This window comes from Pongo pygmaeus, chromosome 1, assembly GCF_028885625.2.
Source record: "Pongo pygmaeus isolate AG05252 chromosome 1, NHGRI_mPonPyg2-v2.0_pri, whole genome shotgun sequence".
Taxonomy (NCBI): Eukaryota; Metazoa; Chordata; class Mammalia; order Primates; family Hominidae; genus Pongo; species Pongo pygmaeus.
In genome coordinates, this window is record NC_072373.2 from 89,761,247 (window position 1) to 89,786,102 (window position 24,856).

General features: G+C 50.3%; 1 protein-coding gene across 2 annotated transcripts in view; it reads right to left on the bottom strand.

Moving 5' to 3' along the window:
* Positions 1–3,351: 3,351 nt before the first annotated feature.
* Positions 3,352–24,856, bottom strand: part of VANGL2 (VANGL planar cell polarity protein 2) — a 28,107-nt gene continuing 6,602 nt past the window's right edge. The window contains exons 1-8 of one of the 2 annotated variants that reach the window (XM_063649835.1): positions 23,394–23,519; positions 16,138–16,398; positions 15,864–15,984; positions 12,433–13,040; positions 11,482–11,618; positions 10,842–10,977; positions 7,752–7,983; positions 3,352–6,917 (exon numbers count right to left, since the gene is read on the bottom strand). In XM_063649835.1, the coding sequence (XP_063505905.1) occupies positions 6,657–6,917; positions 7,752–7,983; positions 10,842–10,977; positions 11,482–11,618; positions 12,433–13,040; positions 15,864–15,984; positions 16,138–16,208 (1,566 nt within the window). In that variant the 5' untranslated portion in view covers positions 16,209–16,398; positions 23,394–23,519 and the 3' untranslated portion in view covers positions 3,352–6,656. Of the gene's footprint in view, positions 6,918–7,751; positions 7,984–10,841; positions 10,978–11,481; positions 11,619–12,432; positions 13,041–15,863; positions 15,985–16,137; positions 16,399–23,393; positions 23,520–24,856 lie in introns of those variants that run through there. The other variant, XM_054453677.2, reaches the window with a different exon arrangement.

Sequence of the window (24,856 nt, forward strand, 5' to 3'; positions counted from 1 at the left end):
AGGTACAGGGATTTTTTATACATGCCCTGCCCCCACACTTGCATGGACTCTCCCATTATCTACATCCCCCACCAGAGTGGTACATTTGTTCCAATTAATCACTCAAAGCTTATAACTTACATTAGGCTTCACTACTGGTACCGTATATCCTATGGGTTTGGAAAAATTTATAATGCCAAGTATCCATATTTATAGCATATACACAGTAGTTCCACTGCCCTAAAAATCCTAAAACCACATACTTTTAACCACATACTTACCCTAAGTGGAGCAGCAGCATGACCTAATTGTGCCCAAAAGCAAGAAGGGACAAGACACAACCGAAGATCTCATACTCCTAATTTTTTTCTTTTTCTTTTTTCTTTTCTTTTCTTTTCTTTTTTTCTTTTTTTTGAGACAGAGTTTCACTCTTGTCACCCAGGCTGGAGTGCAATGGCCCAATCTCGGCTCACCACAACCTCTGCCTCCCGGGTTCAAGTGATTCTCCTGCCTCAGCCTCCCGAGTAGCTGAGATTACAGGCATGTGCCACCACGCCCAGCTAATTTTTGTATTATTACTAAAGACGGGGTCTTACCATCTTGGCCAGGCCAGTCTTGAACTCCTGACCTCAGGTGATCCACCCGCCTCAGCCTCCCAAAGTGCTGTGATTATAAACATGAGCCACTGCGCCCAGCCATACTCCTAACTTTTATAACCTTATAACCAAAGTCATTCCCCTTACAGGATATCAGAGTACAGATGGCTATTTTTGAGAAGTGACATCAAAATAGTTTACATATCAGGCTCAATACCCTCACACACTGTTGGCTTCAGTCTGCCTTTTACAGATGGTATTTACCACCTCTAGGAAAATAGTGTACTTCTTCGGGTTGCCTACAACATATGACAAAATAAAATTTCCCAGCTTATCTAGCGAAAGTCCCATGAGCTCCAAGGGGAGGGGGCCAATGTTTTATTTATCTTTGTATCACAATGTCTACCACACAGTAAGTGTGCCCCCAAAACTTGCTGAGATGAAATGAGAGAAGCTAATGCCTTGGCCAGGTTTCCCAACCCTAAACCAGTACCTTCTCCCACTATTCTACATACTTAAATGTGGCATTCACTGTTATGAGCAGGTAGGATGTCATGTCTGCCCTGCCCTTTGTACCAAGGGAAATGGACCCCATTCTCAGCCTGAAAAGAAACTGGGGAGCTGGACAGGGATGACTATTCTCCAAGATTTACTATGTAGGTGGTCCTTTATTATCTCTCTAGCATCTTCTATGACCACGTGTACACTAATGCTGCAGTGGTTTTCCAAAGGCTGAGTTTCCCCTATCCCAGCCTTCCCGGCAATTGGAAGAGCATTACTATCACATGCTTAAAGTAACAAAAAAGCCAAGGGTTACCTTAAGCAAGCTGACTTTCAGTCTGTAGAAGCCATTAAACTATCCCAAACAAACAAAAAAAAAGTTAACAAAAAAAATTAAAATTAAAAAATAAAAAACTCATAACAAATCACTGAGACCTCGGTCTAAAGATCTTTATGTCTCCTCATCCAGAGCCCCAGCCCCAGGTCTCCCTCTCGGCTGTATTTCAAAGGCAAAGGCTAAAAAACAAAAATCACACATGGGCAGCATATGTAATCACATATAATCACATATAATGTCATGAAGTCCCAGGCATGACCCTGACAATCCACCAAGCTGGGTCCCTAACTTCAGTGCTATGTGAAGTACTTCCATGGAAAACACATCCTTTCAAACAAAAGTTACAAATACCCTTTGCTGCCTGACAAATGGTCACGATTATCCCTTTTGCTTGCAGCAAACCTCTAGAGAAAATATGATCTTATCAATCAAATACTGAGGTCTGGCTTTAAATCTATGAATTCCTGGGGCCAGCATTACAAGAGGAGGTCCCTGAGGTTAACTAGCCTCCTCAAGGGTCCACCAAGGTTAGCTCAGCGACGGCAGGACCATATCCAGTATCTTTACCAGAGAAAGTACTTTAGTATCAGGCTGGGAACATCATAGGCACTAAATAAAGAATAAACTTAAAAAGTGTTTACTATACTTGGCTGTTGAGAACAAGAATAATTTCAGAGGCATGCTAAGGTAGAAATTTGGTCACAATGTAAGTCACAAGGTGACTCTGAAATGAACTGAAAACAGCAAGTGAAACTATTCTACAAACCTAGTTACAGAAAGAACAGAGCCGTGAGAATGAGGATGCAGTTTCAAGGGAAGTATTTTTGTTTGTTTTCACATGAGAAAGACTGGAGTGCAATTTTAAAGGGAGAAGCAAGTATATGATCCCTTTCATGAGCCCCTATTGTATTGTTAGTTGTTAAGTTCATTATTCACGCAATAATTTTTTATTGAGCACCAACTATATGTGAGGAACTAGTTTCAATTCTAGGAATACTTAGATGCACAAAATGTAATCTCAAGGTGAGTGTGTTCCCCCATCTTAAGTCTTAAACAAACTTCCTAGATTTCTTGAAGGAAACTCCCCGAGCTCCTTGGAATCCAGCCAGGGTTTGTCTACACTCTGCCTGAGAACACGCCATGAAGCCTTGCACTAGGGTCACCCGGCCTGTCACCCCTGTAAACTGGGTCATCCTCCAGGATGGAGCCTCTCTTGCCTTTGCATCCCCAGAGCCTGGCAGAGTATGAGGCAGGGGAGAGGAGGAGGAAATCTAGTGAATAGGCCACCTCCATACAGAAATGCTTGTTTTTAACCTTAGTAGGCTGTTTACATGCTAAGCATCTTGCCCAAAGTCACAGAGAAGGTCAGGTCCAGGTAAGACTGGGAGAAGGGACCCAATCTCTTGAGGATGATTTTAGTACCTGATTATATGCATTACAGTGACAACAGAGCAATGAACTCTCTACATATTTAGAACTAAGATATATACTACAGAAATTTGTCTCAATGAATTGTGATGGGCTGTCACCATTGACTGAAATCTCAACTACCCCCTGAAATTCCTATGGCACTTTATGTTTTAGAAAGACGTTTTAGAAACCCACTCCTGCCCTAGAGGCCATACAGACACGAGCTTGCTCAGGAGGGTGGACCCAGGAAGTAATCGTTCTTTCTCTATCCTGACAACTACACCAGGAAGTGGTTAAGTCCTCACATTCTTGTTTCTCTCTCTTTAGAATCAGGATTCGGAATAAGCAATTTCCTTTTTCATTTTCTCATTTCTCTCCAACACACCCTGGAGGCCTGCAGAGCAATGATGAGCTCACACTGCCCCCTCCTGCCCATTCCCTCCCTAACAAGGAGTATATATTCATTATTCCCCGGCCCTCGTTTGCTCCCATTCCTGTAAAGAAAGAAAAGCAACAGAATGCCCCCACAAAAGTCAAATGTCTTTATTTTATATAAAAAAATTTGTACAGTTTTAGTTCCTATGTTTAAGAAAAAAACCCTAAAATTATCGTAATGTTTAGATCCACTGCAAACTGTAGAAACAAGCTTTTTATATATTAAAAAAAATTTACATTTTACAATTTTCTACATGCATGCACAAGGTCTCAGCTCTGTAACCCCCCCAAAAAAAGAAAAAAAAAATCTAGATCCAACAGTGGAAAATTCTACATTTACAATCTCACTTGGAAGGGACTCAAAAAGCCCTCTTCCTTTTGCGCACAGAAGAACAAATCACAACAATCACACACCAGGACTGAATCCATCAGCAGATACTGCCCTGTGGGAAGGGCAGAGGAAGAAGACAGACAGACACTGACAGACACCACAGAGGAACAGGGGAGTTCGCCTGGGACCAATGGAGGAGAAGAGAAGTACGAACCCTGGGAAAAAGATGTGTCAGATGAGAAAGTTCCGGAGAGTCCGATGTCTCATCACAGGTGTTACATCAGGGTTTGCCATTGGAATACTGAGTGGAGATGGGAAAGAGAAAAGTTAAGGGCTGAAATGGGAGAGGAATGGGAAGAAAAGGTGAGAGACAAGAGGGAAATAAACCAGAAAAAACAAAGAGAGCACAAAGACCAGTTTAGGAGAAAGGACCAATGAGGACAGTGGCAGAGTGGCGAGGTAGGTGAAGGACTGAGGCACAGCATCCTGGTGTGGAGGGAGGAAAGGCAAGCATTCCGAGGTGGTGAAAAGGAAGGCCTGCTAGGCACGGTGGGGATGAACGAGGATGCCATGAGTCACACAAAAGACAGTGCTGGCAAGGCCCAGCCACAGCAGCCCTATGCTGTCAAGGGGGTAAGAGGTGGGCACACCCCCACAGCAGGAGAATGAGCAGATCCAGCGCATGATGAGACAGACACAGTGGGGAAACTGCTCAGAGGGACTGAGTCAGCTGCACACCCCACAGCAGTTCACAGCATGGAGACAACTTCCCACAGAGGAGAAGCAGAGGACAAACACATGGCCATATGTCTGACAATTCATCCTGACATTTTTAAAAAACAATAGTAATAATAATAATAATAATAATAATAATAATGAAAGAAGACAAAGATACCACAGTTCTGAAGCAAAAGACCAAAATGCTACCATTCTCAGGCACAGCCCTTAGTGCTTAGAGAGTTGTAGGAAAAAATTCTTTTTTTTTTAGGAAAGGGGAATGAAAAAAAATCACAGTGATTAAAAACATGGCAGGATCTTAAAATAAACACTCCCCAGCCCCTAACCTAGGGCAGCAACTAAGATCCCAAATCCTTTCCCTCTCCCCCACCCCAACCTGCTCCTCAGATCACACCACACTCCATCCTGCATAAAGGCAATGACCCCAGTCACCATCCAGGCCCTGTTTTCCAGGATAGTGAGGTATTTATGTGACTCAGAAGGGACTCCTCTGACACAAAGTTTTTTGAAGAGAAGAAAAGAGACAGACCCCCAGAACAGGATGTATTTCATACAGGCCTATCTCGTAACCCTGGCCCCAGGCAAGGCCCTGCCTAAGTGAGCTCCACAACCCACCCCTTTGGGGACAAGGTAAGCATTGGCCAATGAGCCCCTCTCTAGCATGTGGTGGGTGAACAAGTGAACTTTTGCAGAAAGGACAGCAGGAGAAACCCCGATCACTAGGCTCCATCATTCCCAGGGCTGGCGCTACACAGAGGGGGAGCCTCCCAGGTGAGACCCTGGGGATCTTATCCCAGGAGATGTGCTCTGCAAGGTAAGTACCAACGAGTCTTTCAGGGAAGAAAAGGGCCTACAAAAGAACACTGTGAGTTACTCAGAGGAATGGCCTAATCATTGCAGCCATCAGAAAGGTCCTCCATGTGGATCCTGGCTGGATGTATATGGGTACTTCCTAATTCTATTCTCCTTGGCAAAAATGTCTGAGTCAAAGGCTCAGATTTATATTGAAAATATCTATTAGAGGGCCAGCAAATTTTGCTCAAAATGAGATCTAAATTATCAAGAATTTGGATTTGGTGCAAAGACTATGGAAGCTAAAATGGGGTGAGGGGTGAAGTACCTACAAAAGGCAGTAATCCTTGTCCCTCAACCCAATACAGACGGAGCCCAGAGCTCAGAGAATCAGGCAGGGAGAAAAGGGGTGGAGACCCTGGAAGGCCAAGGAAACGAGACCCCTGAGGCAAAGAACTGGACTTAAGGCAGGGGATGAGGAGGAGCTGCCAGCTCTTCCCCAAAAGAGATGAGGCAACAGGTCTCTGGAGTTGAGAGAAGGCAGCAGGACAGGGGTGGCTGGTGACAAAAATAAAAACATTTGTCTAAGACCACAGGGGATGGGTCAGGGTCTGCAAGCCACTAAGTCTGTACAGGAGTCTACATACCATCCTTCACTGGGAAGAGCGGGGACGAAAGTGAGGGTAGGGTCAGGGAGCAGGAGTCAGTGATCGGGGTCTCTGCAAAACCTCAGGGATCTATTCAGCCCTCCTCAGGGACTGCCTAGGAAGACACATTGGAAGAAAGGTACCTTCCCCTCAGTCCCTGGAAAAGTGGTCACAGAGGGTTTCCACTTGTTTGCCTATGGTCACGTGACCATACAAACCAAAAACTTTAGGAGGAGATTTCTGGAAAAATGATGGGATCCTTCTTTGCTCTAAATATATGTGGAAGAAAATGCTCCTAGCAAGGAGATTTCTAACTCAGGCTGTGTGGCAGGAGTATCCCTGCCCTAGAACCCAGGGTTTGTTGTGGCTGGGGTGAGGGACAGGAGGGCCAGTTGCTGCCCTGGAGGAGTTTGGCACTGTGGCTCTCCGGAGTCATGTCCATGTGCCCCAGAGAAACCCTGTTGGGCCACTGAAGAGAAATGCTATAAGAACTTGGGTTTGTGAGTCGGGGCTCAGGAGGGGAAAGTACAATCAGCAGGGCCTTGTGCCCTTTCAGGAGAGACTGTAATCTGGGAAAAGACTAGGGAAAGAAAGAGGGAGAGAGGCACTGATTCCTGCAGGGCCTAGAGTAATACAAAAGTTGGTGGCGGGGCGGGGGGTCCTTCCCAGGTACTGTTGACAGCAGGATGGTCTCTCCAGGTGTTCACATGGGGTAAAATAAGGAAAAAGCGAGGAGAGAAGGTGGGGGTACGTTAATTCAAGTAAAAAAAAAAAAAAAAAAGAGGAAGAAGAAGAAGGGTGGCAGGAATGTGGCTGGGCCTGAGAACCAAGCCCCCTCCCACCTCCTCAGGAGCCCCCCAGAGTTTCCCACTCCCCCTGCTGTTGCACAGTCACACTGAGGTCTCAGACTGCAGCCTCATGACAAACTTGTGTGACTTGGGATCCACAAATTCCTCGGAGAGTTTGAAGAATGGGACCTTCTTTGTGCTGACCACCAGGCTGAAGTCCTGGCGTTTTAAGAGGAAAACGATGCCATCCTTGAGGCCATTGGTCACCGGCTCCTCGCTCACCAATGTCCACTGTTTGGCCAGCCAGCGCTCTTTGTGGTACTGGATGGTAGGTCCAGCCGCCAAGTATCGCTCCAAGAAGGCCTGAAGTGGAAAGAAGGGGCTGCATAAGAATCTCTGTCATCTACCCACTGTCCTTCATCCCCTAGGGCATAGTTTCCAGAGACAACAAGGACGTCCCTGAGCTCACTCTATGCATATGAACTAGAACCTCAGAATGTTACAGCAGGAAGGGGCCTGAGATCATCTGCTTCAGACCCTCATTTTATAAGTGAAGAAACCAGAGTGCACAGGGGGATGTGGCTCATCAGGTAGGACTGAACTCGGCTCCCCTGACCCGCATCTGCTGCTCTTCTCCCTGCACCAGGCTGTGACCTGGGCAAGCCCTCCCTCATTCTTCCTTCTTTCCCACACAGCTTGTATGATTTGTGCCAAGCAGGTCTGCACCAGGAGGGAGCCAGAGGTGACAAGGTTAAAGTGCAACATCTTTAGTTACGCGCTCACCAAGGGTGGCTCAGGGAAAGCAATTCTAGGAAGGTGGCAATAGAGTTGAAGGTGGGCAATGGCTCAAAATGACACAAAGCCAAGACCAGCTAGTGGAGGTGAAGAGGGTAATGGAGGTGAAAGTGGGTCTTTGGATCTGGTAATTCCAGAGCCCTCATAGAGATGAGAACTAAGTCTCAGCCATCCCCAAAATGGTCCTGAGGACTCCCTTCTCCTCATCTATCTAAAGACTTCACCCCACACAGATAGGGCAGGTGGAATAGGAATGAAAGAGAAGATTATAAAGAGGAGGTGGCGAGGAGAGAGAAATGAGGTGGACAGTGAGGAAAGTAGTGAGAGAATAAGAGAAAACGAAGACGGGAAAGAAGAGATGCTGGGGAAGGAGGAAGGATGCTGGCAGCAGGGCAGGCCTACCTTGGGCGTCATGTCATGCGTGATGCAGAATTCAAGGTGCTGCAGGATGCTCTCCATGGTGTGGTAGGGCTGCTGCTTGGTGGTCCGAAGGTACTTCTGCATGGCACGGGCCATGGATGCAAAGATGGCTTGGGCTGCCTCCCGGGGGTCCATCACCTCCCTGGGGTTCTTCTGCTCCTCTTCCTGCAGCCGCTTAATGTGAGTGAAGGCCTCCTCCACCGCCACTACAAGCCTAGGGGACAGGAGGGGACTGGGCCAGATGCCCACCTCTCTTTCCCCCACCCCACCCCTCTCCCCTAGCTCCAACACTCCAGCAGCCTGAATGAGGTCAGGCCTTTGTGCTCACCCAAAGCAATACAAAGCCAGGGGCAACAGTGCCTTTCTCAAGGGGAACAGTAAACGGCCACAGAGTTCAGTGGGCCCAGCCCAGGGACTCAGAGGGCAAACCTAGTGTCAAACCCAGAGAGACAACTAGGAACTGTGCTATAGGAAAGACAAAGCATTCCATCAAACTTTAAGGAAAACCTTCTTAAATGAGACCCCCAAATCGTACTTCATTGGGTCAACAATTAATAGATATGATTACATCAAAATGACAGATTTCTATTCAACCATGATAGCATGGGCAACATTAACTGACATCTGATGGAGCTGGGGAAAATATACACATCGAAAACCAACAAGGGATTCATATCTAGAACATGCAAAGAATTTGCTACAATTTCTATCAAGAAGAAAAAGACAGGAAACCTAGAGAAAAAAGGGCAAAGGAGGTGAACAGAAAATTCACAAGAGGATTGAAAGGCTAAAAGATATACGAAGTAGTTACTAGCTAGCAATTAGAGAGATGCAAATGAAAATGTTAGTAAAATATTACTTTTCCATCAAAATGGAAAAAAGAAAGAAGGTAACTATAAACCAAATATTGGATAGGATGTTGGGAGTATTCCACGAACTACTGTGCAGCAAAAAGATGCAACAAACTAGATGTACAGACAACTTGGATGAATCTCAAAAACGCAGTGTTAAGGAGGAAGCAGGAAAAAAAAATCCATTTACATTAAAAGCATATAGATGGCCAGGTGTGGTGGCTCATGCCTGTAATCCCAGCACTTTGGGAGGGTGAGACAGGTGGATCACCTGAGGTCAGGAGTTCGAGACCAGCTTGGCCAACATGGCAAAACCCCATCTCTACTAAAAATACAAAAATTAGCTGGGCATGGTGGCGTGCATCTGTAATCCTAGCTACTGGGGAGGCTGAGGCAGGAGAATTACTTGAACCCAGGAGACGGAGGTTGCAGTGAGCCGAGATCACGCCACTGCACTCCAGCCTGGGGGACACAGCAAGACTCCATCTCAAAAAAAAAAAAAAGCATACGGACACACACACCAACACCAACAAAGATCACTACACTAACACTAACTTTGCACAAGGATACATATAGCTTTTAAGGAAGTCAGACACACTCAACAGGATGCCTAAAATGTGGGGCTGGAGTGAAAGTGGAAACTGGAGGAAAAGAAGAAACAGAATAAAGAACCATGAAAAACTCTATAATGACAATATGTTAGAAGCTGAAAAGAGCAATTAATGCAATTATCTGCACTTCAAGTCCAAAAACCAAAATAAAAGCCCGCTGGCCTAAGAGCAGGACCAGCCTGAAGTGACAGGACAAAGAAAGAAAGTGAGGCTTTCTATGCAGAACCCAGGAACCTGGGAACTTGAGCCATTTCAGATGGGACTCTGGGTATATAGGTGTGGATCTGTGTATGTCTATCATTTCTTTCTTTATTCTCTTGCTTCCCCTACATTTCCCAGTAAATTCCCTTTGAAAAGATCCTTTTATCTCAGGTAAACAAAGGAAAAAGTTTGCTCCTGGTTAAAAGCAAGGCAATGGGGAAATGAAAGAGTCCTCTATGTGCCAAAAATGGTGGTGGCAGTACAGGAGATTGGATGACCCTGGTCAGGGCAGAAGGTAAAGGGTTAGGGACATCACTGGTTTCCTTCCCATGAGGGCCATTTCCAAGACAATTAGAGATAGGTTGGAATGCCACAGAAATGGAGTTGGTGATCTTTGTTCTACTACAGGGGATGCCAGCCTCATATAGGAACAAGGTAAGGGCTACCTCTTGCCCTTGAATCCTGGGGTTCGTGTGGGAGATGGGGCAGAGGGCAGGTGCGTGGTCAGGTCCTGAGGCACTCTGCTCCTCCCTCAGGGAACTCCCGACAGACCAAGATGGAACGTGGCAGAGTAGGCACCAAGTAAGATTCTTCAGGGTTGACTAAATTCACTTAATAATATGAATAGGGAAAGGGAGAAGCTAGGATAGCATTTAAGAATTTACCAAAATATAGGCACTAAAACCTCATTTTTTGAAGGCAACAAAAGCACCATCTGGTGAGTCCCCTCAAGATCTACTGGCAGGCAGGCTAGTCTAGCCTGAGTCCATGCTGTTGCAGGTAAAGCTCACATCCCTTTATTGGGTCCCTACCCCACTGTGGCAGGCAGAATTCAAAGATACCCTCCACTTCTATCAGACTCCCATCCCCTCATTAAACAACAATCTTGGTACATTTTGCAGATGTAATTAACGTGCCAAGTCAGTGGCCTTAAAAGAAGACTGTCCTTTAGGGCCTGATCTAATCACATGAGCTCTTTAAAATCAGCGTTATCTCCAGCTGGTAGCAGAGGTCAGAGACCTGTTTCTGCTGGAAAAAAAAGTGCACTACTATCATGTAAACTGCCTATGGGGCTATGTGACAAGGCACTGAATTCTCCCCATAATAATGAGCTTGAAAGAGAAAGCATAGGCTCGGATGAGAGTCCTCTTGATTTCAGCCTGTGAGGCCTGAGCACAGCCTCCAGCCAGCCTGCACCTGACCCATGGAACTGGGAGATAATAAATGTGTGCTGTTTCACAGCTGCTAAGTTTATGGTAATCTGTTAGGGCAGCAACGGAAAACAAGCACACACCCCCAACTCATGTCATCATTGCTCTGTATTTCCAGCAGTCACAGAAGTTCCTTGGTCTTCCTCTCCCCATTCACCCAACAAGCACCTCCTCTCCTCTTCTCCCCCAGGGACCCACCTGGCCCTCCTCTTGCGCACCCTTCGCTCATGCTCAGCCTCCTCATAGTAGTACTCATTGTGACTGTTGTCCCGCCTCCGAGCTGCCGCTGCGATCACAGCCCGAGACTGGCCAGTGGAGTTGTTGGTGCTGTTTTCTGCACAGGAACAGGATACAGGAGATGGTCACATTGGCGTGTGGCCTCTCTTCCCACTCCAGGAGCTCTGGAGACAGCAGCCTGACACGTCCAGAAGAAGCTGTTCCCACCACCCAGCAATACCTCCTAATCCCAACCCTCCTGGCCACCTCTGGGAGAGGCTACAGGAAAGCAACAAGGAAGGCACTGGAAGCGCAGGAGTCCTGCAGGTGTTCCTCCCCAGTGCAGGGGGTTCTGCAGCTCCGAGAGCCGAAGGGCTTAGACCAGGGCTGATGAGAGACACAGAGGAGCCAGATCAGGGGACACGCCATAGCATAAAGGGACAGCAAGTAGGATGAGCAGCTAAGATCAGCCACCTGGAGTCAAGGGAAGTGACTGAATAGAAGCGGCTGGAACATAGGCTAAGGAAACGAAAAAGCAAGGGACAAAGGGCAAGAAAGAGGTGGGAACTTGGAGTCCTGCTTGGGAAGAGACAGGGAAGGGCAGAGGAGCAGGGCTGCTCACCCTCTCCGAGGGAATACACCTTGAAGCCAGACACTTTCTTGGCCAGGACGGACTTGGGCAGGTTGAGGAGGGCAGGGTTGTAGACAGGGAAGTCATGGTAATACTTCTCCAGGATCCACACTGCCACACGCTGGATGCTGTAAGGGAGACGGCAGGAGGGGGCGGGAGAAGGGACAGACAAGGGGCACAGGGGAAGGGACACATTAGGGCAGGTTGGCAGGGCAGGTTGGCAGGGCAGGAGAGGACACAGGACAGGGACAAGCTGCTTCCATGAAGCCTGACTCCAGGCCTGAGGTCTACTTACCAGGCTCCCAAGCCTTTCCCAGGGCTGGGCCTGCCAGTCCCTCCCTGCCATGCCACAGCCCAGCAAAGAAATGGCATTGGGCCTGGGTCCCCAGCCAAAGATCACCTCATCCCCATTCAGCATTCCCCCAAGATTCTCTACAGGACCCAGGACGTGCCACTGATACTCTGTGTGGCCTCGAGGGGTAGCTTGTTTACTGGGAGCTGAAGAACTCTCCTCCTTATCTCTTTCTCTGAGGATCCCTCCTCTGGCCAGGTCACTTCACAGGCCACTCTCTGAGTGCTCCCAAGAAGCTGTGCCTCCCAGAAAGCACTAGAAACGGGATTCCAAAAAGCCCCTGTTTGTGCACCACCCCCATATTTCTTCCCTTTGGTCCATCCCCCTCTAATACTCCCTACCTCTAAATGCCTGTTCATTCCCAACTCATAACTCCCAACTGATCTTGCCCCACGACTGTGTACATGAACCTGCCTATCAAGCAGCAAACATTAGTGAAAACCTACTTGGTGCAAAGTACTCAACTCCCTCCCACACAACCCTCCAAGCCCATCACCTCCAGCCCACCATCATACCCTCCACCCTAGCAGTCACTCCACATCCTCCCTTGCCCTTTCCCTCCCAACCCTTCTCCAGCCGTGAGCTAGTACCTGAGATGGCCAACATTGTAGAAGCGGCTGGCGCCGTCGGTGGAGCGCACGACTTTGAGCGTGAACTGAGGCTGGAGCTGGCGCAGCTCCAGCAGGACCACGGCCAGGTAATGCACGAAAAGAAGGGCGTCCACCAGCGACACGGCGAACTGCACCACGCCCTGGTAGCTGCGCTCCCGAGCATCCAGGATGCGCACGCCATAGAAGAGCCAGTAGGAGACCACGAGCAGGAAAACCAGCACCATAAGCAGGGCACGCAGCACAAAGACGCGGGGCAGCGAGGCCTTGGGCCGGCGGAAGAACAGAGCCCAGCTGCCCAGCAGCAGGATGAGCAGCTTGAAGGCCACGGAGATGAAGAGGCCCTCGCAGGCCGTCCCGCAAGGCTCCAGCTCCTCCCGCCACAGCAGTGGGGGCAGCAGCAGGAAGGCCAGCGGCGTGAGGAAAGAGAGCAGTGCCAGGGTGGCCCCCGCCGCCACACCCAGGTGACGGGAGCAGTCCAGAGGGACACTGTCCTCCATGTCCTTGGCGATGCGCGTGAGGTCATCGTGGGAGATGCTGTGTTCTGAGGTTCCCGTTACTACTGTCGTCGTTTCCCCCCAGTTGTCATCCTACAGGCAGAAGGGGGCCAGCCACACAATAAGGAGGAAAGGATAAGAAGAGGAAGAGGAGGGAAACAGGAGAAAGGGTGAGGGGAGAGGAGACAGAGAAGAACACATGGGAAAGGAGAAGGCAGAAAGAAGAGAGGGTAATCAACAAATACGCAACCATCAAAGTATTTACTGAGCTCCAATGTGTGTCAAAGTCTGGCCTCTGCAGATGGCCAAGTCCAAGACCTGAGCCCTTGGGGAGCTGAACACTGGTCAGTGAGAGAGGAAAAAACCACACATGCAGCAATGACCCTCAGAGCAGACAGCACAGGACAAATGCTGAAGGAGCTGCTCAGGCAGTGACTGGGATCCAAGGGCAAACTCGCCAAGCAAAGCAGGCAGGCTTCCAGAAATGGTGGGACCTGAGCTGATCCTTGGGGGAGGGGAGCTCCCAGGAAGATGTTCCCAATCCCAGATGCACACATTAGAACACTTAGGAAGGTTGGAAAATAATACTAATTATTGGAGAGTGCAATCTGCTTGTGAACCTTTAAAAGAAAAAACAAAAACAAAAAAACTCCCCAGATGATTGTAGTGGTCATCCAAGATTGAGAATCGCTGAACTAAATGATTTCTAAGGGCTGGCTGGCTACTTAAAATGTGATCTGTGGACCAGCAGTGTGGACATCACCTAGGAGCTTGTTAGAAAGGCAGAACCTCAGGCCCACCGCTTGTTTACTGAACCAGAATCTGCATTTTAACAAGATCCACATGAATCACTCAAACATTAACATTAATTCTGGAAGTCCTGCCGGGCGCAGGGGCTCATGCCTGTAATCCCAACACTTTGGGAGGCCGAGGTGGGCAGATCACATGAGGTCGGGAGTTCAAGACCAGCCTGACCAACATGGAGAAACCCCGTCTCTACTAAAAATACAAAAAAAAAAAAAAAAAATTAGCTGGGTGTGGTGGTGCATGCCTGTAATCTCAGCTACTCGGGAGGCTGATACAGGAGAATCGCTTGAACCCGGGAGGCGGAGGTTGTGGTGAGCGGAGATCGCGCCATTGCACTCCAGCCTGGGCAACAAGAGCAAAACTCCATCTCAAAAAAAAAATTATGGAAGTCCTATCTAAGTTCCTTCCAGCATGCCATGATTTCGGCAGAAGCTAGAGGAGGAGCCTCCAGGGCAGAAATGGCATGAACTGAGGCACCCAAGGGCTATGAGAGCAGAGGATCCCTGTGCAGAAGCACAGCAAGGTGCAACCAGAAAGGTGAGGCAGAGAGCAGCCAGGCAGGGTTTGTGCAGGCCACGCTGCAGTGCTGGGCTGGGCAATAAGCACCTGTTCTCCGGGCATGGAGAGCCACTGAAGGTTTCCAACTAAGGGAGTAACCTGACCAAAGCAGCACAGAGAAGAAGAGAAGACCCCAGGGTTAAAGGGGTGAAGGTGTGAAGGACACTGTGCAGACTCAAGGCCACTCTGGGTCTCTGGTCTGTAAGGCCACCTCTGTTGGGCCATCTAAATGTCTACAGCACAGAGGCTGCCTGTCCTTGGAGGCAAGAAGATGGCCAGGCTGAGGTCCCCAGGTGCCCCTCTAAGTGTGGTCTGCTCAAGCTGTTTCTCTGCAGTGGCTGGAGGCCATCCCACAGAGGAGTCCCAAGACCACCAGTGGCCTTCAGCACCCACACCCTTCACTCCTAGGACAGCCTGGGGATATGGAATCACATCCTGACACCCAGGAGGTTCAGGTTACAGGATGAAGGCAGCCCGACAGCACCAGTGATTAGGGAGGTTGAGGAACCTCCTCTCTACAGGATGGGGAACGAGTCTGATGTGAAGATAGAAAGCAGATGCACTGACTGCCTTCAGCTCAAAGCCCTGGGTCTGCTCCCGGCCCTCTGACCCCTAGACATACTGCCCACCCCCTCCAAGGACCAACAGCTTGGGATCTCCTCCCCAATAGTAGGTGAGCTGGTCATGTCTCAGGGTCACTTCAAGAACTCATGAGGCCAGGCCCCAGGAAGAAGGGATTGGGAGAAAGGGAAAAAGAACATTTCCTTCATGTATTGACCCGCTCCCAAGGACCAGGAATTCCCAATGTCAGCCACAGAGATTTCTTCTGAGGAAAAAGGAGCTGGGAATCTCCAGCCCCCAAAGATGATCCCAAGGGGAATGAGACTTGGGCAACCTCAGTGTCACCTAAAATCCTGCCTCTGCCCTATTCCAGGACTGTGTTCTGCCCACTGTCCTCCCTACCAGGTGAGCACAGTGGGCAACAGAGGTTAGAATAGAAAACCTGCTCACCCCTGTCCTGGAGAACTCTCTCCCAGGTCCTTGCTCCATCCCTCAGCCTCACTTCTTGTTCCTTGCGCTTTCTCCATCTACTCTTCCCATACTCCTTTCCCAAGATCTAGGTGACGCCATTCTACAGGCTGACACCAGAGGCTCCACCTCGAGGCTCCAGGAAAACTCAGCTTTGCTCACACACACCCCAGGCCCAGCCACCACCACCACCCTCCTGCTCCAGACTCCCAGCGGGCCTGACTGGCGGGCAGCAGCTCCAGAGGAGCTGGCCAATACCCATCACACAGCCCAGGTCACCCCCCACTCCTCTGGAGATAAGGAAGGAGAGGCTGCTGCTTCCAAAGGGATCTCTATACTGAAATTCCTGAAGGTCCTACCTTAAGACACTAAGCCAAGCTAAGTGTAACACAAGACACGCTCCCCGATCTGGCGGCTGTCTGAGACCAGGTTTCCAAGCCCTCCCCCACTCCGTGGAGCCTCCAGCCCCTCAGGAGCAGTCTGAAAATGCCCGGTCTGGACCACCGCATCCCCAGTGCTCACCCGCTCATCCCCTCGTGTGGACTCATTGTCCAGCAGGGGCTCCCCGGGAGCCTGGATTGTCACCGACTTGTCCCCTCGGCTCCCATCTCGACTCTTAGAGCGGTGTCGGTCCCGGCGGTCCCTGCGGCAGGAAGCCAGAAAAGGCACAGGAAGTCCAGTGGTGGACCAGGGTCTTCTCAGCAGCCACCCTACCCCACCACCCCTGCACGTGCCCACCTCTTAACAGCCCCCAACCCTCCCTCCACCACGCATGTCACCCTGCATGCCTGCCCACCTGTGCTTGCGGGAGCTGCGGGAGTGGCCCGACTTGTAGGAATAGCCCGAGTACTGGGACTCAGTGTCCATGGCGTCTGAACGCCGCGCCTTGTAGCGCTCCAGGGCCGCAGGCTGGGGCCTCTTGGGGGGCCCCACAGCCACCTCCTTCAGCACCGGCTTCTTTAGGCCAAGAGGCACCTTCAGGAAGTCAACTGTCACCCTGAGGGACTCTATTTTGCTGGACGGGTGGGCTTGTCTCAGAGAAAATCCAGCGACGCTCCTGGTGAGAGGAAGAAGCTGGTTAGAGGCGGCTGGAGCTCCCTGTGGGGTCAGGGCAGAGGAAGACCATCCGCACACAACAGCCACAGGAGGCTCAAATGAGCCCAGCCATAGCCTGAGAATATCTCCACCCAGGTTCCTGCTGTCCACTGGGCCCAGTTCCTCCTACCCTTCTCTAGAAAGAGCCCTGCCAGGCTGTGCCAAGGACTCAGGCATGGGGGAAGATGGCGAGCAAAGGCTCCCAGGGCAGGAAGGCTCATCCAGAATGACCCAACCCCAAGCCCTCTGGAAGGGAGGAGCAGGGCATTGCTTCCCTATTCTCAGCCAGGAAAACCGAGGCGTGAAGAGGGCAGGTTCTGGCCAGGCCAACAGGCTGAACCAGTGGACACCTCAGAGAGCAGAAAGGAGCGGGCTTCTGTCCAGGGGCTACCCCAGGCCTCTCCTCCCCATGCTACACCTCCTCCCCTCACTCATACTTTCTGAGTGTGCCCACAGCAGGCTGCTTCCCTTCGTACCATCTCCCTAGCATTTACTTCAAACACACCCAGTGTTACTGGTAAGATCAGGTTGGCAGCTTCCTTGAGGCTGCCACACATATGCACAGCCCCAGGTGAGGGTGAGGGGTGGAAACTATGGATAATATGGTAGGGGATGGGAGGAGAAGACAAGTTTCTACTTGCCTAAAGTTCTGAAACAGGCAAGGCACAAGTTTATCTGCCTACTTACAGGCTTATCTTTCAACCATACTTCACCTTCTGATTCTGCAGAGGGAATGACCTCTCCTCTCTCTAACCCCCACCCAAATCTTGCTCATTCTTCAGAGCCCAGCCCCACCCCCTCATAGGAGCCCCCACCTACTCTATCTAGCACCCAATGTTATCTTCCCCGCTGACCCTGACTCCCCTAACAGCCATCACCATCCACTGAGCGCTTACTTCCTATCTTCAGTCATTGACGCATCAAATCTTGTTTGAGCACCTTCTATGAACCATGTATTCTGCTGGGTGTAAAGTGGTATAACAGACCCTGAGTTTACAGTCTAGCAGGGAAGAGGCACACCAAACAAGTAAGCAGACAAGTATAAATGACCGATTGCAGGCATGATGGAAGGGCGGAACAGCAAACTATGAGAGACACCACATGGAGTAAGGGCTACTTTAAACTTAGCAGTTCTACAAAGTCTGAGAAAATGACACCTCAGCAGAGGCCTGAAGAAGAAACAGGAATTAACCAAGCAAAGAGTGCAGGAAAATGCCCAGGGAGCAGAGGAATCACATGTGTGAAGGCCAAAGGCAGGAAAGAGCTTGTTGTATTTAAAGAACCAACAAAGGCCAGTGGAGCCAGAGTTGAGGAAGAGAGTGGGTGGTAGAAGGTGGCACTGCAGAGACAGCCAGGCACCAGGTGAAGAGCTTGAGCTTTATTTTATTCTAAGGCCACAGGAAAACTTTGAAGGATTTTAGCCATGCAGATATGGATTGAAAAAAGGGAAAAATAGAAACAGGGAGATCAGTAAGGAGGCAACTGCAGTAGTACAGGCTTGCTAAGGGTAGAGACACAATAGAGTGAGTAACAGTCATGTTTGAGACTTAACGTTGGTGGTCAAATCAACAGGACCTAATGAGCGGGAAGGGAGTGTCAAGAATCCCCGGCCTGAGCAAGGGAGCAGATGGTAGCGCCATCAGTAGGGTAGGGAAGACTGGGGAGGAAGCAGCCTTGTGAGGGAAGATAATTAGTTCAGCTTCTAGCCTGCTAAGTTAGTGGCCATGAGACAGTAGGCACCCGGGTGTCAGAAGAGCCAGACTTGGAGGAGAGTCTGAGCTGGAGGTACTGAGGGTGTGAAAAGCTATGGGGATAGATGGAACCCAGATGGCTCTGAGTTCAAAACCTAACTCTTCCACGGACATAAAGGACCCCGATATGTACACATGTCCAGAGGAAAAGGAGCAGGCAAAGGGGATGAGAAGGCCAGAGGAGGAGGGGAGCCAGAAGAGTGGGGTCTCAAGGCAGCCAGAAATTTAACAGCGTTTTGAGGTGGGAATTAAGCCAACCAGGTCAAATGCTGCTGAGAGGCTGATTATGTTAAAAACTAAAATGGGGCCGGGTGCGGTGGCTCACGCCTGTAATCCCAGCACTTTAGGAGGCCGAGGCGGGTGGATCACGAGGTCAGGAGTTCAAGACCAGCCTGGCCAAGATGATGAAACCCCGTCTCTACTAAAAATATAAAAATTAGCTAGGCGTGGTGGCAGGCGCCTGTAATCCCAGCTACTTGGGAGGCTGAGGCAGAGAACTGCTTGAACCTGGGAGGCAGAGGTTGCAGTGAGCCGAGATCATGCCACTACACTGCAGCCTGGGCAACAGAACGAGACTCTGTCTCAAAAAAAAAAAAAAAAAACCTAAAATGGATTTGTTTTGTATAGTTACCTTTACTCCAACTACTCTAAACCATCAGTAATTTGAGAATAAGCAATATGATTGATACATATTTATATCCATCTCCCCTCCCATGGGCGCAGAGCAAGGAACTGATACAACCTAGTAAATGAACATAGTCATGCTTCGCTTAACCACAGGGATACTTTCTGAGAAAAGTGTCATTAGGCAGCTGCATCCTGGGAACATCATAGAATGTACCTACACAAACCTTGACGGTATAACCTATGACACACATAGGCCTTATGGTATAGCCTACGACACACATAGGCCTTATGGTATAGCCTATTGCTCCCAGGCTACAAACCTGTACAGCATGTTACTGTACTGAACACTGTAGCCAACTGTAACACAAGGGTAAGTACTTGTGTATCTAAACATAGAAAAAGTACAGTAAAAATACAATAGTATAATTTTATGGGACCACCATCATATATGTGGTCCATCGTTGACCAAAACATCCATGACTGTACGCCTCTCTGGCTCTCAGGGAAACTATAATGACTGTAGGGAGGTGAAAGCATGTGAAATCTATTCATTCATCCTCTTAACAGAGTTCAATGGAGGCAATCCTCCATAGGATTAGTTATATTTGTCAGTATCCCCATGTGAAAGCACATGCGTGATAAGGACACACTTAGAGGACAGGGACATAATACCTTAACCCAACCATAAGCCTTTCCAAAAACCTTTGCAGCAAAAACAACCCTTATTTATCTCCCTACCTGAAAAATATATGTTGGGCTCATCTACCCACTCTCCTGAGGACCCATTTTACTGGCCTACTCCTCCTTATAGTTTAGACATCTCACCTGCATTTCTCTTGTGGTTCCAGCCTATTCTTTCTAGTCTTCTTCATAAAAACTGAAATTTGCCAGGAGGCTCAAAGACAACAAGTGGGTCACAGAGTGACATGGGGGTAGAGAAGCGGGTGGAGAAGTAAACAACTGCCATGGACTAGAGTCTAGACACACACACTAGATCCCAGGCTGTCCATCTCCTCATCCTCCTGTATACCCACCATCTGCCAAAGCCAACAGCCAGAAGAGCCAGGGATGTGCACTCAAAGATCTGAGTTCAAAACCTAACTCTTCCACTGACTAGCTGTGTGACCATGTGCAAGTTACTTAACACCTCTGTGCTTGTAGCCTGGTAAGCTCATTAGTAAAATCGGGAAGATAATGATGCCTTTTCATGGGGTAGCTGTAAGGATCATGAGGGTGAAAGAAGTACTTTTATAAATGGTTCAGCTAGTAATTAGTTAAGCAATTAACAAGTTTTAGCTCCAGGATCACTCATACTCCAATCCACAGACACTTCCTCTGAGACTAGGGAAAGAGGTGGTATAAATAAACCCTGCTGTTCGTACAACTAAATAAAGAAGTCTCACACACACACAGACACACCAACCAGAACCACCACTTCAAACACACCCAGGAGGTAAACTGATGCCATTGCATTTCCCCTACAGATAAATTTCAAACCAGACAAGGGTGCCAGTCCTCTTTTGTTCTGAGCTGCCCAGCCTAGTGCTCCCTATCTTCCTCCCCTGCTACTTACTAAAGACTCAACATGAATCCTGCTCCCCTGGCCTGCCAACCCAAGTCAGAGTGCCCAAAAAGCACCAAAACACACTTCTCTCCTCCCTACCAAACACAGGTGCCAAAAATGAATCCGACTTCTGAGACCCTTGCCTGCTGTGTCTTCAAGTACCCCAGGGAACTAATCCAAGCACTGCTGCTGGGGGGCCTGGGAGGAGGGAGGAGAGGGGAGTAAAGAGAAGGGCAGAAGTTCCCCTTATTTAATCAGTCTCAAGGATCAGGGGTTTGGAGGGTCTCCCGGGTGGGCAGCATTCCCAGGGAAGAGATGGGGGGAGGGGATCACTGGATGAGATCAACAAGTGGAAACGTCAAGAGGGATGACGAGACAGGGAGGGGAGTCCGGACTTGGTGCAGGACAGGGAGCTGCCCTAGTCTGGGGAAGGGGGAGGCTGTAGAAAAGGAATGTGCCCCACTGCCTTTCACCTTGCCCCCCACTTCCCAAGACACAAACACACACACTTAGTCCCCTGCTCAAACCAACCATGGATTATCTGGGGTTAAAATGAGGCCAGGGAGGAGAGAGGGAGAGAAGAGAGAGCCTGTTACAAAAAGGAGACCCTTCTCCCCTCCAAAGGCCTTTCAGAAATAAAATTAATGGAATGTGTCTCAGTATCATCCCAAGGGGATTGGGGGGAGCTTGGCGGGGGGGGAATGTGGGGGCTTTTGTCCCGGCTGCCCAGCTTCTCCCACATTGATCACCATGGCAACAAAAGCCCCCTGTTGCCTAGGTGATGGCAGCCGGGTCCTGGAACCCATACCCAGCATCCAAAGGGAGGGAGGTTATGGAGGTGGGGGCAATAGGGACAGAGGAGGAGAGAATGGGGTTTCTCCTCTGGCGGCCCCAGCTTTTGTCTGAGCTCTGGGATCAGGTTTCTTCAGGAAACAATTGGAGGCCTCTGGAAAAAATACACTCAGAACCTGGCAACAGGCAGAGGGAGCAAGGCCCTAGAGTAGTGTGTGTGTGTGTGTGTGTGTGTGTGTGTGTAAGGGGGGTGGGTGTTGGCCAAAACACAGACCAGGGCGGACCAACCCTTTCCCATTTCCCACTCAAAGGAGGCGGCTCAAGTGTGCAAGGTGTTGAACACAAACGCCAGCACCCCCATGTGTGGCGCGTGCTGGGGACCGATGACCAGACGCAGGCAGGTGCAGACGCCACCTCCTGCCACTGCTCTAGCCCGGGCCCACCCCGCAGCCCAGTCCCAGCTACTTTAGGCCTGGGGTGAGGTAATGAGACAGAGCATAGATGAAGATGGGGTTGGGAGAAAGAGCTGTGGAAACCAGGGTGACTAGGCCATGGAAGAAAACGGGGGCAGGGACAGAGCACAAACATGCACCTAAAAAGGGCACCTAGTGTTCCTCATCTCCACTGAGGACAGGGCTGGAAGCAGCTGCGGAGGGTGCTTGGGTTTGATTTTTAAAAGACTTCCAGCCAGACGGGAAGACGATAGGAAAGAGGACAAGAAGCCTCAAGTTCTCCTCAGACAGGAGCAGAGATCTCTGATAGGACCATTTTCCTCTCCATAGTCAGGGACTAGGGAAGGGTGGTTCTGCCTGAATACAGGGAAATGGGTGTGATTACTGCTTCAGAACCTGCCTGAAGAGTTGTCTGTGGGCCTCTGCCCACTAAAGGTCTCTGATTCCTACACAGGAGCCTGGGTCTTCCTGCATATGCCCTGCACCCCTTTCCCACTGCAGCCCGTGGGCAGGGGTATACATGTGGGCACCCCCTAGCTGCCTGGCTCCCTAATCATCACCAACCATAGTGCCAAGGTCCAAGGATATCAATATAAGTTCCATTCAAAGTGCTGGAAGCCCACCTTCAGCCATGGAGGTGGCAAGAACTAAGCCCAGGGTCCAACCTCCCAGCTCAGGATCCCAGGAGCTAGCTCTCTGTGCAGTCAGAGCACCTCACCAAGGCAGAGCAGAGACTTGAGACACGGCTGTCGCACTTCAGAGCCTTGCTTGGTTTTCCTCCTTGTCACATACCTCCCCTGAGTTTCACAGATGTGCTCAACCCAGGCAGTGCTGTCAGGCCCTGGTGGGGGGCTGAAGTTGATGGGTGTGGGAAAATGCAGACATCCAACACAGCTTCCACAGATGAGAGGAAGGTACCTGAACCTCTGACTATGCCCACATCATTCCCCTGACACCCGTTCCCCTTTCCCTTTCCCTTTCCCTTTCCCCTTCAGGAGGACACAGCTGGCTGAACAACCCTCTTCTCAGCAGTTGCCAGCACCAAGCTGAAAGGGGCCTTAGAGGGACAACCTCAAATTTTACAAATAAAAAAGTGGGACCCAGAGAGAGAAGGTTACTAGCCCATGGCTACTACTTCTACGGCAGCCCATTTCTGGCCTCCTCTGATTGTTGGAAAATCGTACTAACACTGACTTTGAGGAGTGCTCCTCTTGGAGTGAGACCAGGTTTCTCCATGAGACTGCTCTGGACGCTGGTTCCTTGAGTAGCCACAACTGCAAGAGGGCCACAACAGGAGAGGATTTGCTGACTCCATCCTGCCTCCTCTTCTCACCAGGGACAAAGAGACAGAGACTAGACAGGCCTCAGCTAAGACAGCCAGAACCAAAGAGCCTCTATCCCCAAAAGGGGTTGTTCCTGCACCCATCCATCTACCACGACTAAGAACCTTGATGTTCCTTCATCCCCATCCAGCCTTGGGCTGTGGGCAAGCCACCCATCCAGAGAGGTTGGGCTTTTGCTACCACCAAAAAGACTAAGGTACAGAGTGGGCAAGGACCAGCTCCGGACCTGGACCAAAAATGGGATGGAGATTTTGCCCCAACCCTCATTCCTAAACCCTGAAAAAGGCTGTCCTTGGGTGACAAGCTGGATCTTGGTGGGCTGAGGGGTGGGAAGGGCAGAGCAGGGAGCCCAGGAGCTGGCACCAGGTGCCCCACCCCCGCCCTGTTAACCAGGCATTCTCCCAGGACAGCCCCAGACATGAGCTCACCATCCTCATAGCCCCAGGGTGGGGGCAGGATCCTTCTCCTCACTGGGCTGAGTGGCAGAGGAGGGGTGGGATCCTGGCTGTGCTTGTGTCATCCAGGCATCTAGGCTTCCAGAGCAGCTTCTCACCAGCAGACCCCAGTGCAGAGTGCACTGCAGGGGAAGGGCCCACAGACTGGGCTCCTGGCCAGGATACCTGAGCTCGCATTCTACTTCAAAAGCAGTTGAGGAAGCGAGCCAAGCCTCTCTCCACCTACTTCCTTAATTTCCCTCAGTCTAAGGCCGGGGGTGAGGCTGGGGACCTCTAAATCCACAGACACACTGAAATACCCACCCACACACCCATACACCCACACTCTGTTCCCCCGCTGAAACCTGGAATCACTCCTGCCTGCCCCACCCAGCTCCACCCACCCTGGCTAGGCAGGTTCTGTAGAGACCTGCTCTGCTGTCTCTCTGGCACCCCCACCCCCATCCCAGCTCCCAGAAGGTACCTGCCCCCCAATACAGCACACAAAAGCACACACGTGTGCACATTCATGTCCCATAGCACCCCATTCCCTAGCCTTCCCCAGACCCATTCCTAGTCCGTCTTGAAGAGAACACTCGGGGTGGAAAGGCTGCAGGAGAAAAGGTGAGTAATCCCCCTGGCATCTGTCCCAGGTGGGGGCCGGTGGGAAGACGGGACACTAAGCTGGTGGGAAGGTAACCAGGGCTTCTGGATTCTCCGTTTAGTTAGTTTTTACCAACGGGCAGGCCCCACAGTTTCCACCACCGGGCTTTGAGCTGCTTCCTCCCTTGGCCTAGGCAGAGAACTGGCCCCTACCTGCCCACCAGGTGAGCTGTGGAAGAACCAAGAAGGAAAGCAGGCAGCTTGAGGTGTCTTCAGGGAGAGGGTGGACAATGGGAGGTGAGTGAGCTGTGCTGACCCATAAGCCAGCTTCCTGTGCACTCCAAAAACAAATGCCTCCCTCTTCATAGCCTGCTGCTCGAGGTAGGCCCCAACTGTCCCTGGCCCCAAAAGACCTTCAAAGCCTGCTCACCCAGCCCCTGCCCTGGGGTGCAAAGATGTGAAAAGCAGCTAGTTGGGAAGGGGAAGTTAGCCAACCTCGGGCTTGCTGTGAGTTGAGCGGTGAGGATGGAGTGTTGGGGAAGAGCATATGGAGGCACTGTCAGCAAAGGCTGGATTGTAGGAAAGTGGTAGAGTGGGCCTCAGGGTGTGAGATGCAGTGTGACTGGGGATGAGGGTGGCAGGGCTGGGTATCCCCATCCTGAAAACCTCCTGCTGCCTCAGCCCAAGGCCTTGGATCTGGCAACTTGGCCAGTTCTTATCTAGAAAACCAGAGCCAGCTGAAGGGCCCAAGTACCAGCCGGCCTCCACCATCGTGACCACCCCCCTACCTGAGATTCTCACTCTTCGCTGAAAATTCTCAACTCCCCCATCCCTTATATCTGCCACCTCCATTC